Genomic DNA, 14,118 nt, shown 5'->3' on the forward strand with positions numbered 1-14,118 from the left:
GGCGAATCCTTTTGAGCCGCTGGCGGGGTTCTGGTATATTTGTAAATCTGGATCGCGGGGCGGTCAACCATGCTTTTCCGAATCGGGCATAGACAACCACAGACCCCGTCTATGCTGATGGTGCCTCAGCTTAGTGTTTACGAGAGAGGCTGTCAGACGGGTAGTATAACGAGTCATAACGCCGATCTAGCCTAAAAATCAGATATATACATACTTGAAGACTTCCCAGCCGACGGTTTTTATCCTCAACAACACATTTGTAACATCCGCACAAAAATATTATATAATACAGAACTTTATAATTTCGGCAGCAAAACATATCACTTGGCATGGCTGACAAACCCGCACAACAAAAGATTACCCTCATCCCCTGGGACCCTGAGTCGCAAGAGCACATCGACAGGCTCTACATACAGCGTGTAGCCTGTGGATGGAAGGCCGATAAGATTGAGAAGTGGCGCATCTGCCAGAGAGATGGGTCTATGTCTCTTCACTGGGTTGTAAGTTTTACTATCACGTGATAATATATTGCGTGTCTTCACGATTCATCCAGCTCTCTAGTTCTAACTTTGATCTCTGACTTCGTATAATTGTCTCAGCTACTGACATATTTCAGGTCCTCGACCCTTCCGATCCACAAACGGCCGATCGGATTTCCAAACATGTCGCCACTCAGCCAGACGAGACCACTCCCCTTGAAGACTCAGCCGTAGCCGTCGGCGGCCGCCCTCGAGATTCTTCCTCCTCGCGTTCGCTGGTACCTTTCATGCCTGTAGGCCACATCAGTGTAGACACTGTAGCCTCCACACCGGAGCCAACTGCCCTCTTAGCCGATCCAGCAAACCATCGCTTCCACCTGTCAGCCTTCTACATCTCCAAGGCCATCCAGGGCGGGGGCCTCGGCAATACAACGATGAGGACGGCTGAGCACATGGCTGCTAGCGTTCTCGGCGCCAAAGTCATCACGCTCGACACGTGGGATCGGAGGCTCATCATTGGCGACGAGAAGAAGGAGTGGCGAGAGAAGTTTGATTATTACTCGACGGGGGGTTTACTTATGAAATTTGACCCCCAAGGCTGGTATCAGAGGCTCGGGTACAAGGTTATTAAGGAGATTGAGGAGTTCAATTCAACCAGTGGGTATTGTCTGAAGAGGCCAGACGGTCAGGCCTGGTGCATTCCGAGCGTGTATATGGAGAAGGCGGTGGTATAGGCGCAGGACAGGTCTGCCTGGTACTAGGTGTCAGCCATGTTGATTAGAACAGCGAAATAGACGTGTTTGGATAAAGTATCATAGCCAAACCATCCATACAATAGAATGGGGATAACTTACCAGTCTCTCCGCATGCTGTGCCATTTCAACACCAGGAAGGAGCTGTGACCCGCCAGCCCATACATTCTGTCCTGCTTCTGATGCCGGTTTCATTGCGACCCTGGTGATTTATCAACCCAAGGCTTATATCCGCCCATTCCTGGGCAGTAAAATAATGGCTACGCCTCAATGCGGTCATATCAACGTGATTCCCACCTCCAAAACGGAAGCCTTCCTAACCCTAGCACTCTCCTCTCCGTCAATCTCAATGTCATCCACAGCGCCAACTTCTCCCGTCCGCAGAACCGCCCTGCAGTCGTCCTGCTTTTGGAAATATAACGCAACATTCAACGCCTTCTCGATAGCCCGTCCGGTAGCTTTGACGACGACTTCTTCCTGTTGTCCATCCCGTCCCTTGCCTGCGGATGCGATAAGGTCTCGGTCTGAGAGAGAAGAATTCGACAGGTCAATCGTTCCCATCGATCGATTGTCGATTTCTTTGAGATAGCCCCGCACACGCTTCACGGCGCTGATAAACGGGGTATTTGAGCGGAGGTAGACGACTTTCTGGACGCGGGAGCCGGTTCGCGGAGGCGCAATGGCAGGGTGTATTAAGGGTCGCTTGGTAATTTGCGCTCCTGAAAATAGCAGATTAGTATATGTAATGACTTAAATGGCTGCGCGTTTACCTTTTGGGAGACGAGGGAGTTTGGGGTGCTCTGGTTTTGCGCTTTTTGTCGTTGCAGCAGCCTCCTTCCCCATTGCCGCGATTTAACACTTATAATATCCTTGGATGGCCTTTGCGATCGCTATGGATCATAAGTAGGCAAATTAAAGACTATTATAACGTCTTGTGCTGTTCTTTATCTTTGCGATTCTCAGTCAAATCATAGAGTGGAACCGTTCCGTTATTGATGAAGTTGACGACACTAAAATATGGCAGAAATCCTACCGCCTTGCCAAAACGTCATAGCGACGACACCTCCACAGGTCGTCGTCCAGCTTCACCATCCATACAGAACACCCGGCAGGCTGCCATGTCAACAGCAATATGGCCACCTATAGCTCCCGATGAGCTTAAAAGGGCTGAATCGGACTCACTGGTATGTTTTATTTCCATCAATCTCTTGCTCTGAGGTTACGCGCAATGAAAGCTCCTATTAACGCAACACAGGCCAGAGAGCTAGCATGGCTGCTCGACCATCTACAGGAGACTCTTGCAGGTTTCAAAGAAGCGCTCGAGGAATGCAAGGCTCTCCTAGCGCCTACAGAGCCAGGCTCTACCCTGGCTATGAGCAGCGTGCGTAGCGAGGCCGTCAAGGGATATATAAATCGTGTAGGAACAATGATCGTCAAAGGCGTCAGTTTGTGCTGCTGTCTGAGAGACCCCCCGCTAACCTTCTCGCAGTCCCTCGTCTTGAGATTGAGACACTACTCTCCGACACAGCTGGCAATCAATGCGACCCATCCGCTTATCCTCCCGACCCTCTCGTCCCTACGGGAACTACTGAACCAATCTCTCGACTGTATAGACATCACCTGCTGGACCGGTGACCGCACCTCGGCTCCCTATATATCTTCTCAACTCCGCCTCCTACATGGCCTCTTGGGTGAGGCGCATTCTAGTCTCAAAGGCACCGCGGCCGCTCAGGCCGATCGTGAATCGTGGTTACGACCTGTGGACGCAAACCACTTTCAGCCTCCATTGCCCGATAACCTCAGCTTGGATTTCAGCATCCAGGAAGCTAGTATTGTGCTCACAATAAGGGTTTTAGAGTCGGCAGATGCGGCTCCAGATATTAGGAGTCGCTTCGCGACGGTATTTCTGACCAAAAGGGCCGAGCATGACGAGGAGGATCTTCGCTTTAACTATAATGGGACTGAGGTAAAGGTCAAGGAAAAGGTGAAGATCGAGTCGGCTGACCCGAATTTGATGGCTGCAATGGCGAAGCTGGCTGCGCTAGAGCATGCGGTGGGGATGGCACGGTGCTGTCTGGCTGTTGTCATGGAAGAGGATGTGGAGGAGATTGAACGCTTAACCGCGTGATTAATGATAATGCCCGAGCAAAGATGCTCAGAAGTTCAAATGATAGTGCCTATAACACAACGTAATAATCTTAAATTATATCCCACCCACAAACATAACGCCGCTGACGCCAACCCCACCCATTCACTCTGTCTGACTGTCATAGGTCAGATAGCGTGCCTACCCTTCTACCAGCGGTTCCTGCAGCAGGTGCGCTTCCGCCTACTTTCCTTCCTCTAACCCAGGCTCCAGGGCCCCCAGCCGGTGGAACGCTATTCACGTTCCACACGCTGTCCTCAGCGGCCTTATAAGCGTCAAAGGAGAACAGACTTGTGAAGTAAAGCCCAAAAAACGCAACGACAGCATTGATAAAATTCCGGACATCCCAAGATACAGGGCGCTGCAGCGATTGCGCAGGTCGACCTGGAAGAGGGGTTCCGCCCAGTGTTCGACCTGGTGTTGCGAGCGGAGATGCAGGCGCGGCCATCTTAGCGGCCTCCTCGACAGCGGATGTGAGGCCACGAGGGTCAGCGCCACGGAGGGTCTTAATCACCGAGCCATTGCGGAAGATGAGGAAGGTGGGCATTCTGGTACATGGTCAGTAAAATGTACAGTATGGCGGAAGTGGGGGGGGGGGGGGAGACATACGCGCTGACTCCATACTTTTGGGCAATCTCCTGTTGATTATCCACATTGACTTTGGTGAAGGTAATGGCGCGAGGCTTTGAGAATTTGGTAGAGAGTGATTCGAATACTGGAGAGATGGTTTTGCAAGGTCCGCACCAATCGGCGTAAACTGGGCGCATTAGAATGGGATCTAGGACATCAGGCAGCAGGTCGAGGGCAGAGCTTACAGTCAGTGATAACAACACTAGATGACTTGAGGATGCTAGCAAACTCGGCCGCTGAGCCGATGCTCACTGTTGAAGGCATTTTGGGCTTCAAGTTGTTTAACAGGTACAGATATCGTGAAAGGCTGTTATTGATTTCAAAGCTCAGAGCAACCGGCAAGGTGGTGAGATGTGGCGGTTGTAGGAAGGCCCAGGATCATCGGCGCTAAGCTTCTTATCGCAGAGTTGGACAATTTCTGCCCGTCTTTGGTGTCACCGCCCGGAAATATATCAATGAAACCAAATCCACCATCCGCCTTCATTACGCAAATCAAGCAACATGGGGCACGAGGGGTTAAATAACAAGGTAGGTCCCTATCGCCAATGGTTGAACTATGTATCTAATATGTACGCAGAAGCGTAATCGCAATGGCGATGCCAAAGGCTCACAGGACGCGGCCATTTATGGCCCGGGAAAGGGGCGAAGCTGGACAACCAGCCTTGCAATTCCAGGGAACATCATAGATATGTAAGCTCAATTACTCTACCAGCTTTAAAGATTTGAACTGACTTCTCGCAGGAACACGAGCCTAGAATCCCGCTCCATTGTCGCTTCTCAAATCGCCCGCGCAATCTCCACCTTCAGAATCGACGAGGTTATCATCCTCTCGACCTCAACCTCCGCACTCGATTCCACCGCTGCCTCTACTGATTCAGCCACGTTTCTCCTCCGCGTGCTCTCTTACCTTGAGACACCTCCATATATGCGCGATCGCCTTTTCCAGCCTGGCAAATCGGCAATTCACCCAGACCTCGCTCACATCTCCACCCTTCCCGCCGAATCTACGGCTCTCCCCCACCACGCCTCTTACGCCGACACACTTTACCGCGAAGGTGTCACACTCAAGGCCCAAGAAGAAGGGACATACCATCGTCTCGTCAACTGCGGGTTGCCCAATGGCATCTTAGCCTCCATCCCCGACCCCATACCAAAGAGTACGCGGGTTACGGTGAAACTCTCGTCGCAAACCCCGTCGGGAGACAGGACATCTATTCCAGCGGAAGTCGTCGCACCGTCCGAACCACGCGAGGAGATTGGGCAATACCTCGGCTATGAAACTCGCACGTCGCCATCTCTGGTCTCTCTATTCGAAGACTGCCCATACGAAGGCGGCTACGATATCTCTATTCTGGTGTCTGACTCTGAGGGTGACGATGCTGGGAACATATCTGCGGCGAATGCAAAGTTTCAGCATATTCTTCTTGCGTTTGGCGGGGCCGGAAACTTTGAGGAGTTGACGAAGAACGACCCGAAACTTGGGAGCCTGGATTTGGACAACTTTGCTGACCTGTTTGATCACACGGTTAATGTTGCAAAGGGCTTACCTTTTGCAAATTCAGGTTCATTACGCGTGGAAGAGTTGGTATTGGTGGGATTGGCTGGCCTCAAACCACTGCTTGCGGAGCAGTATAGATCATAATGGTATCCACGACTTTCTACTATATTCCCCCTGTTGCGAATCGGTTATTTGATGGGCATTGTGACTTTCTTATATATATATATATAGCTATAGTAATTAGGCTATGAATTGATTTAGCTTCCCAGCCAATACAGTCTCAAAACGCAGTTTTCCCTGGTCTGACTCGGAAATTTCAGCCATTTGGTCGCATCCCTCCTGAATATCTTCATCCCACACGGGATATCCGATCCTGCCTTTCATACTGAGCAACACGGCCATGCGGAAATGATGCCTGAGAAGTGCATTGCATGGCTGGTACTTGTCAGGGATATCGGGACGGTGAAACATAGTTAACCCTTCATATTGAGGTTCGTTCGCGAAGGAAACCACTTTGTGATCATCCTTGGATTTCGCGTTAGGGGGGTTGAAAATAATGCCAAAAGTTAAGAGGGTAGAGAGCACATACATCGGGATTGATCGATATAGCATATATATTAAAGAATTGGTGCGTAGTGCTATCAAGGAGAATCCCGCTTTGGATTGAATTAATCCCCGTGTCTGACATTCCAATATCATCGTCGGTAATCTGCTGTTTCCATCCCTCAGCTACCCACTATAAAAATATCCGCCAGAGTGCCTATCCTACATATAGTGATTATCAGTGGCTATACAATACCATTTCAAGTTGCGCCACTGGAAAAATATGTGCTACCTCGAGGGCTAAAAAGTCTCCGCTTTTCGCTTTTCGGCCTGTAATAACACATCGGCCATCACGTTCACGTACCCGGTTGCGAAGCTTCAGGCTCTGTTTGCAGGACGCAATGTTAGAAGTCCACTCATAATTATAAGATGGCAGAGCTTACGAGCGGGTCATTCGGGCTAGATAGAGGCCGGGATAGAGCGCGGGGCAGAGGCATCTCTGGGTTAACTGGGATGTCGACCGGCTCTCCATCTGGGCTGAGGAGGACGTAGAAGCCAGGCTTGATTATATTCGGCTTCTGTAACTTAATAGGCGGGCCATGGTGACTGAGAGGATCATTAGGGTCCCCGTCTTCAAGGCAAGGGAACAGGGCAAAATTTGTAGTAGGAAGTTCAAAGAGGATCTCCATACGCTGGGTCATCTCGGCCCAGGTGAGCGAACCCGCCTGCCAGGCACCTCCGAGCTCATCATTTTCGCTATTGACGAAGTGGATATTGCGTTCATATCGCGATGATAACCGATAACCAGGCATTATAAGGTTGGCCTTCAAAGATAGGTTTTGTTGGGGAAAATCGAGGTTATAGTGTCTCAAAATATGAGAAAAGGGGTTCGTACGATAATGACCTCATTATTTATTATATACTAGAAACTACAATTTATAGTATGGTTGTGGTGTTGGAGCTGCTGTTTTCAGCTAGCGCTTGTTGCTGTTTTATGCATCCCCGAATACCCAAAATCTCATCACCTGCAAGATTAACGATCGGCCACCAGCGAATTATCGGGCCGACGACACTGTTCCTGAAATCCCAAAACTAAAATCTGTTGTCTAGTCTTCTACATCTAGCCTACAAGCGTCCTAATTATACCTCTGTATAGATGATACCCCCTAACATCAAGAGGCCCTTCCTAACTCCTCTGCTACCATGATAGCTACCCTTCTGGCACTTTGAACTCCTCTCCTACTATCTATGTGCCCAATATTATTTTTAGTAATGCGAATTTTAATTGTGCTAGATATGTATTGTTTTAATTCCTGCTGAAATTATCAAAGTACATAAAATAAAAGTACAATCCATATGATAAATTAACCCAGCAGGCATATATATAACAGTATACTATAAGATTACAAACAGAGGCAGAAACTGCGACATCTGTTAGCCCTTTAGCCGCGTATAATTGCTAATTATATACCCTAAGGAGTTAGGTAAACTTTGCATAGACAATAATGGATAGATAAGGGCTATAATAAGTGCTATGTACTACTATGCATTAAAAAATCCTACTAATTAAACGCCTAGACACTCCTTTAAACTACTTAGAACTAGTTGGGTCGTCGTCTCTCCCTTAAACGTCCGCAAAATGTGTTGATCGGGTCTAATAAGCACAGTACTGCCGTCTTCTAACTGCAGTGCTTCTACCCATTCCTCACCTTGTGCGCTAGGCACGAGGTGAAAGTCCTTGCCAAGAGCTAGGACGTTGATTCTTAGTGTGCTCGGCAGCTGGGCGAGAACTCCGTCAATTACTTGAGTCCAACGAAACAGTGATTTGCTGTCTACGATAAGAGTAAAAGCATCAAGAGCGCAGAGGTCGAGGGTTGAAAACTCTTTGCGTCTGACATCCTCGGGCTGCAGTTCTGTGACATATGAGGAGTCGATTGGCGGCAGTTTCGGAATCGAGGACGGGATATGGGTGACCCATGCATGCGGAAGTCTCGCACCAGGGGCAAACGCTGGCCTGTACGTTGATGCGCAGCTGGGGATGTCGGTGCTGCCGTACACATATCCTATATGCAAACCGAGGTTATCGAAGTGTTCGCGCTGGTTTTCAATACCTTCAAGGACGCTCTCTTTTGTTTTTGGGTCGGATATCCGGTGGTAGAGGTTCTCTTTAGCCCTTTGAAGGTCTGCGTCGGTGGTTCCAAGGGATTTGAGCAGATTAAAAATCTTAATGCCGTTTTTGACGCTTTGCTGCGAGTTCACAAGTGCGACTTGGCGCCGCTCGTATTGATACGTGCTGAGGAGGCTGTCGCCGCCCCAGCCTTGGTGATAGGCGGCAATTTTCCAGGCGAGGTTGTGCACGTCTGCTAGGCCGGAGTTGAGCCCCAAACCGCCTGTAGGTGGAAACGAGTGGGCAGCATCTCCAGCGCTTATATTTGGAATATTAGCACAGAAGTATGAGTAGACTGGGTGTGTTGAAAGACGTACAGAAAAACATTACCAACACGGTAGCTCTTGGCAACCTTGCGGCTAAGTATCCATGGTCTCCAGCTAAGGATGTCGAATAAAATTGACTTGCCGATTGCGGCAGTGACTACCTTCCGGCAATGTTCTTCGTTCCAATTCTCCACTGGGTGCTTCTTAGACTACGTAAATATTAGTAACTATCCTTAGAGAGTGCCATTGCATGCCTACATCGAAATTGCAGATCAATACTTGGTTTCCACTAAGATCATATGCGATAATGAAGCCAGAGACCTCCGGATCCATAATCCAATGAAGCATGCCCACTTTGTCAACAATTGAGCGAAGATTCGCGTTGAAATGTATTGTCATCATTGTGTCGTCTGTTGTCTTATCAGATTCAAATATGAACTCAAAGCGTAGAGAAAAGACTTGCATGAAGATTCTCCCTCGCAGCCGACGCCTAGAAACTCTCTAACTTTGCTTTTGGCGCCATCACATGCAATGACTTGTGTCGAACAGATCGTGTATTGTTTCCGGTCTCTGCGGTCCTCCACCGTGGTTATGACTCGATCGTGAACCTACTTGTCGCGTAAGAATAGACCTGTGAGACAGAGAGAGTGAAATCATTGTATGGGGGTAGACTGACTTGTCTACATCCAACAAAAGAATGACCCTTGCGGACCTCTACGCCATCCTTAGAAAGTCGGCTCGCGACCAGCTCTTCAAAGGCTGGTTGTGGAATGTTATGTATCATCTATAGCCTTTAATCAGCAGATATTCTCAGAGGCTTCGTCGCAGTATTACCGTAGGCGTATGGTCAAGGACCTCAGCGTCCATTCTTTCGTATGGAAGGTCCCCAACATGATGACCCGCGAGACTAGTCACAAAGTTGACCCAGTATGCATCTTCTCTTTTAGTACCAATATTTCGTATCTCATTCACATCAATTCTAAATTGCCGACACGCTTCTAGAGATCTAGGGCATAATGCATGCGCCTTAGGTGCAGCCAATCGTGTGGGATATCGTTCGATAACGAGGGACTTGACTGTAGCGCAGCGCTCGATTAGACTTGCTCAACGACTTCATTCTAGGGAGATGTACCTCCAAGCTGAGATAGACAATGTGCTTGTAAGAGGCCTGCAGGTCCGCCACCAACAATAAGCACCGGGACATCAATTGGAATAGGTTCATTGGAGGCAAAAGATCCCAAATCGTGGTCGATGTGTGGCGCCATCTGGTCTTTGCACAAACCGCTTTTGTGTTAGTTAGACGTGTGTTCGAAACCCCAGAAGGTATCTATTAGAAAAATTGTCGATATTGTTTATAGGGCTGCGAAGGGAAAGGATTTGAAGCCCACAGAATGGCTTTGGAGAGGGGTTTAGAAGGAGGCACATTTAGATATACAAACACTTCACAAACTGACATGATCCAGGTTAAAATATCCGGAGCAGCAAGGTGGGGCGCCGAGCATGTTTTCAGGATGGGAATTCCGACCCATAGCCACTATACTTGCACCCCTTTTAAAGACAATACAGGTAGAGGTGGGCGTGAGTCTCTGTATGTCCTGGGGGGGTTCGGCAAGGTGCTATTCTCCATACACGAGTCCTCCGTATGGCATCAGGAGGGATTTCTAGGACATGAGCGTCAGAGGTGGAAAGTGAGGAAGCACGGAGGTGGGGAGGTGGGGAGGTGGGAACGTGAAGAGGTGAAGAGGTGAAGAAGTGGGGAAGGTGGGGAAGGTGGGGAGGTGGGACACATTTGCATCCACCTCCCACCTCCATCGGCGTGACAACCTATACCTGTATTAAAATGGCCATCAGATTTCTGCTCTGTGCTTGTGATTACAATTAGGCCGGTATAAGGTAAACGCAGTGTTAGAGCAACACATGTAGTGGTAGTAGAGTTTGTGGTGGTTATGAAAGGTGGTAGAAAAAGATGACTGTGTTACTAATTTCTAGAGTACTTGCTATATAATTCGGGAAGGATAGAAGCCAAAATAGCCATTTCCTCAGTAGCATGCTGGCACAACCCCTTCGGCAAAAAGTCTGGCACTCCCGCCGCCCTCTGTGCGGGATCAATAACTCCCTCTATGTCACCTAGCCAAAAATGCGAGCGCATCCGACATCCAATCCGCTCCTCCTTAATCAAATGGATCAAATGTCCAGTATACAGCACCTCTCCCGTCTCTGGGGTCCAATTACCCACCCTCCCACACACTGCTGTTACATAGCCTGCAGCAGCGAAATCTTCCTTCCAGCTGTCTCCAAAATACTCGGCAGGGTCGCGAAACGAGATCTTCAGCTTAGCTAAATGCCCGCCGATGTACTCTTGCACTAAATGATGGCCGCCAATATACGTGGAATTGTTGTCCCGGGGACCCTCCCAATCGGAAAAAACGTGGTCGTTAGGATGCCAGAGCTGATACTGCGCAGTGTCGTGGATCCAACCAAACCACCAGTCGATCATGCGGCCGGTGCAGCGCGGCATGTAGGTGCAGGCGGCGATATGGTGCATTCCTTCTGCGTTTACAGCGTAGCCAGCTTCATGCTGTAGATACGGGATATTCAGGAGGAGCTTCGCGTCTGAAAGCAGCAAGGGTTTTAAGCTTTCTTGTCCAATACTAGCTGTAGGCGTAGAATGACTAGAGGCATGTTGGCTTTGAGCATCGTTGCACTGAGTTGTCATCGTAGTTAATGAATATAAGTCAAGCCAGGTGATAAGACAGCGGACCGTGCTGTAGTGTGTTTTCGAGAATTTAATTTAATTTGAAACTACTGTTGCTAAGCTGCTAAAGTTGAATAGAAGGCGGTTTAAGCACTGCTTAAGTATAGTAAATACAAACGTTAATACTTAGGTCAGGTGCTCTTGGGGTTTAGTTTCGGCTTCAACGGGCGTCATATATGTGGAAAGTGGGGAAGTGGGGAAGTGGGGAACTGTTGGAGGTAATTCTAGAATATGGGAACCCCACACAGAATCGTGTGAAAATCTCTGGTTTCCGTAATCGGTTCCTATGGGCAGCAGAACAGAGGCTTCAGCAGTAGAATACAGTAAATAGAATAATATAATCAATTGAATTATTAACTAAACTACGGGTCTACGTACGCTATTTGATGGCCTGAGGGAAACCCCAAACCCCGGAGGACTGGGCTTCTACACTCTGACCAGCTGGGGAGTGGGACAATTCCACGGGGAAAAGCGGTCGTCTGGGCGCAAAAGCCCACCATATCCCTTAGGACAGTCCGTTCCCCCCCACACAACAGGAACGAGAAGATTGTGGTAGCAGCTCATATGGGGATTTTTTGGTTGCTTAAAGAATTTCCTAATTTCCCAAAGAAGCTCAAAGTGCCACATTAACTGTTGATAGTAGCATTTCACGTCGCGCGTTTCATAAACTGCGTAAATATAATAATTTGCGATGCCTTTGCTTTAACCAAGACGAATCTGTATAATAGACAATAGTCGGCTACCTTTCCTAAAAACCACTGTCCATTGCACCACTAGGTTTGCTTAACACAACAGCCCGTAACTCCACTAGCACTGACGATTTTCAGTCTAAGCCAGCACGGCTGAGAAAGTTCTTCTTATAAGTCCAGATCCGGAATGATTTACCTTTAAAATAGAAAATAATAGTAGTTAGATAGACAGCGACATTAATTGCAGCAACTGTCATGAACACGACTATTATACCATCAGCAACAAGCCAATCGTTAACCACCCACGTCCAAATCCATGCAATGAGCGACTTAAGGCAGGAGATTGTGACCATGAGCTCGCCAGAGAGCTTAATAATGGTCAGCCATCAATCCAATTACGGCGATAGATATTCAGAAACATACCTCCTTGTGAGAATCAAGTGAATATGACATTGCTAAAGTAGCACCCATCTGAGCCCCAGCAGATAGTACGCCCAAGCCCACAATTGGACCAGCCCAATGTGTCTTCGCCTGATACGTAAGTGAAGCCATAAGAGCGCCCAAGAACGTGAGCACTGCAGCAATCACACAGGCTGGAAGTCGCATCTCAGGCTCTCGAATACCGTGGTTTCTCTTCGTGGCCCAGGTTGCAATGCGATCGGCAAGCGGACCGCATAAGTAAGTCCCTGCCAGCGATCCAATGAACGGGGACAGAAACACAAGACCTTGCGCGCCGGATTTAAAATTATACGGTCTGTCGGAATCTTGGTTCAGAATGGTAGACAAGTGATAGGAGTGGCGAGGTGGAACTTACGGAGGAGCAAAGAGTTGTGCTACGCTAACTCCTAGGATGACGTTCCATCCAAGGGCCAGACCGTAAATCACACTTGACCACAGGACAATTGGATAGGCTGTGAGAATAAACGGACGCAGGAATGCGCGTTTCAAACTAACAAGATGATCGACTTCGGAGTAGAATGCAAGACTTTCCCAGTATGACTTTTTCGTAATACTGTGCGAGGTGTCAGGTGAGCAGCCATCAATCACTTCACAGTGCTCTGACTGTGCCTTGTCAGATGGGATAGTTGTTGTCTCGTCATTATCAACGATGGTAATGGCAGGTCTAGGGCCCGTGAATTTTGTTTCTGGCATGAAGAAAATTAAAGTTATCATGTTGACACCAATGCATGCTGCGATAATGAAGAAGGCCCATCGCACGCTAAGGGCCTGGATGATGTACGCAGATACGAGGGGGCCAATCTCATTGCCGCCCAAGACACCGAGACCGTAGATGGAGATTTTTTCTCCACGTTCGTGAAGGTGGAAGATGTCGGTAACTGTACTTGGGACGATGGCTTCGATAGGGGCCTGAAAAAGGCCGAGGAAGGCTCGCCCAACGATGAAGGGTACGTATGATTTCTCGGCTGTAATAGCAAGCCAGATACAAGCAATTCCCATTAAAAGATTGGACGTCAAGTACACCGGCCGTCGCCCATACTTAATTGCCAGCGGCCTAAGACCAATTAGAAGGATGAATAGCAATTTATGAGTAGATGAGATGTACATACATCCAAAAGAGGTTGCCAAATCCTTGGCAGATCAAAGTTGCTCCGTTGGCATAAGACACCATAGCAAGTGACACATCAAAGAAAGATGCAAGTTGAAGCATTCCTTCGAACATTAGCAGGCACTATTATGTCTAGATAATTTCAAGATGCCTACCTCCAGCCATCATTGGCCCAGTCACAGCACCATTAAATGCATAGGCGACACCATTTAGGAGAACTGTCCATTTCTTGAAAGAAGACCAACGGAGAGGATCATTTGGGTCAATGAGAGATGGCTGTGAACCAGGAGAATATGGTCATGACCAACAGTCGCATGTTGAAGGTTGCGTAGGCGTCTCTCTGTTGTCCCAGGGGCACCCTCATCCATCATAATCTCTGTGCCAGGAGCAGCTACAAAGATCTTCTCGATGAAGCCGCTGGACTGAATTCGTTCTGCCATTTTGTGGCATATACTGGGCGACTGGATATATGCTTCGCAAAGACAGAGGTGTATTTAGGTTTCTTAATTAAAGTCGTAAAAGCCCTAAATACATCTGAGTAACAGGTTGCAGCGCCATCGACTCTTAATCTGGATCTGGAAGTTATATGAAGGACGTTAAGATGTTAGGTAATATCTAGGGTGTGC

The 14,118-nt window shown here is 48.4% G+C and overlaps 8 protein-coding genes across 8 annotated transcripts; 3 read left to right on the forward strand and 5 right to left on the reverse strand.

Annotated features, from left to right (window-relative positions):
- The first annotated feature begins 252 nt into the window (after positions 1-252).
- On the forward strand, positions 253-1,325 carry VE01_06020 (uncharacterized protein). Its single transcript, XM_018275476.2, has 2 exons — positions 253-500; positions 617-1,325. Exons 1-2 carry the CDS (start codon positions 330-332, stop codon positions 1,211-1,213), a joined length of 768 nt encoding a protein of 255 aa, XP_018129681.1. The 5' UTR covers positions 253-329; the 3' UTR covers positions 1,214-1,325.
- On the reverse strand, positions 1,091-2,576 carry VE01_06021 (uncharacterized protein). Its single transcript, XM_018275477.2, has 4 exons — positions 2,414-2,576; positions 2,002-2,344; positions 1,334-1,950; positions 1,091-1,230 (listed from the first exon to the last, which is right to left on the reverse strand). The coding sequence occupies exons 2-3, from the start codon at positions 2,072-2,074 to the stop codon at positions 1,508-1,510; spliced, it is 516 nt and encodes a 171-aa protein (XP_018129680.1). The 5' UTR covers positions 2,075-2,344; positions 2,414-2,576; the 3' UTR covers positions 1,091-1,230; positions 1,334-1,507.
- Positions 2,302-3,420, forward strand: VE01_06022 (uncharacterized protein). Its single transcript, XM_018275478.2, has 3 exons — positions 2,302-2,415; positions 2,487-2,672; positions 2,721-3,420. Exons 1-3 carry the CDS (start codon positions 2,350-2,352, stop codon positions 3,357-3,359), a joined length of 891 nt encoding a protein of 296 aa, XP_018129683.1. The 5' UTR covers positions 2,302-2,349; the 3' UTR covers positions 3,360-3,420.
- On the reverse strand, positions 3,165-4,424 carry VE01_06023 (uncharacterized protein). The gene is made up of 3 exons (XM_018275479.2): positions 4,193-4,424; positions 3,987-4,134; positions 3,165-3,925 (listed from the first exon to the last, which is right to left on the reverse strand). The coding sequence occupies exons 1-3, from the start codon at positions 4,269-4,271 to the stop codon at positions 3,499-3,501; spliced, it is 654 nt and encodes a 217-aa protein (XP_018129682.1). The 5' UTR covers positions 4,272-4,424; the 3' UTR covers positions 3,165-3,498.
- VE01_06024 (uncharacterized protein) lies at positions 4,230-5,796 on the forward strand. The gene is made up of 3 exons (XM_018275480.2): positions 4,230-4,535; positions 4,585-4,697; positions 4,749-5,796. The coding sequence occupies exons 1-3, from the start codon at positions 4,509-4,511 to the stop codon at positions 5,647-5,649; spliced, it is 1,041 nt and encodes a 346-aa protein (XP_018129685.1). The 5' UTR covers positions 4,230-4,508; the 3' UTR covers positions 5,650-5,796.
- A 441-nt stretch (positions 5,797-6,237) lies between these two features.
- Positions 6,238-6,935, reverse strand: VE01_06025 (uncharacterized protein). The gene is made up of 2 exons (XM_018275481.2): positions 6,492-6,935; positions 6,238-6,433 (listed from the first exon to the last, which is right to left on the reverse strand). The coding sequence occupies exons 1-2, from the start codon at positions 6,858-6,860 to the stop codon at positions 6,287-6,289; spliced, it is 516 nt and encodes a 171-aa protein (XP_018129684.2). The 5' UTR covers positions 6,861-6,935; the 3' UTR covers positions 6,238-6,286.
- A 652-nt stretch (positions 6,936-7,587) lies between these two features.
- On the reverse strand, positions 7,588-11,197 carry VE01_06026 (uncharacterized protein; the record flags this gene model as incomplete). The annotated part of the gene is made up of 5 exons (XM_018275482.2): positions 7,588-8,473; positions 8,533-8,690; positions 8,740-8,891; positions 9,614-9,765; positions 10,476-11,197. 5 exons carry the CDS (start codon positions 11,195-11,197, stop codon positions 7,615-7,617), a joined length of 2,043 nt encoding a protein of 680 aa, XP_018129687.1. The 3' UTR covers positions 7,588-7,614.
- Positions 11,198-12,117: 920 nt separating this feature from the next.
- On the reverse strand, positions 12,118-13,932 carry VE01_06027 (uncharacterized protein; the record flags this gene model as incomplete). Its single annotated transcript, XM_018275483.1, has 7 exons — positions 12,118-12,121; positions 12,187-12,293; positions 12,349-12,679; positions 12,740-13,438; positions 13,494-13,596; positions 13,648-13,768; positions 13,801-13,932. The coding sequence occupies 7 exons, from the start codon at positions 13,930-13,932 to the stop codon at positions 12,118-12,120; spliced, it is 1,497 nt and encodes a 498-aa protein (XP_018129686.1).
- Between the last annotated feature and the right edge of the window lie 186 nt (positions 13,933-14,118).

This window comes from Pseudogymnoascus verrucosus (genome assembly GCF_001662655.1).
Source record: "Pseudogymnoascus verrucosus strain UAMH 10579 unplaced genomic scaffold scaffold_27, whole genome shotgun sequence".
In the NCBI taxonomy this organism is placed as follows: domain Eukaryota; kingdom Fungi; phylum Ascomycota; class Leotiomycetes; order Thelebolales; family Thelebolaceae; genus Pseudogymnoascus; species Pseudogymnoascus verrucosus.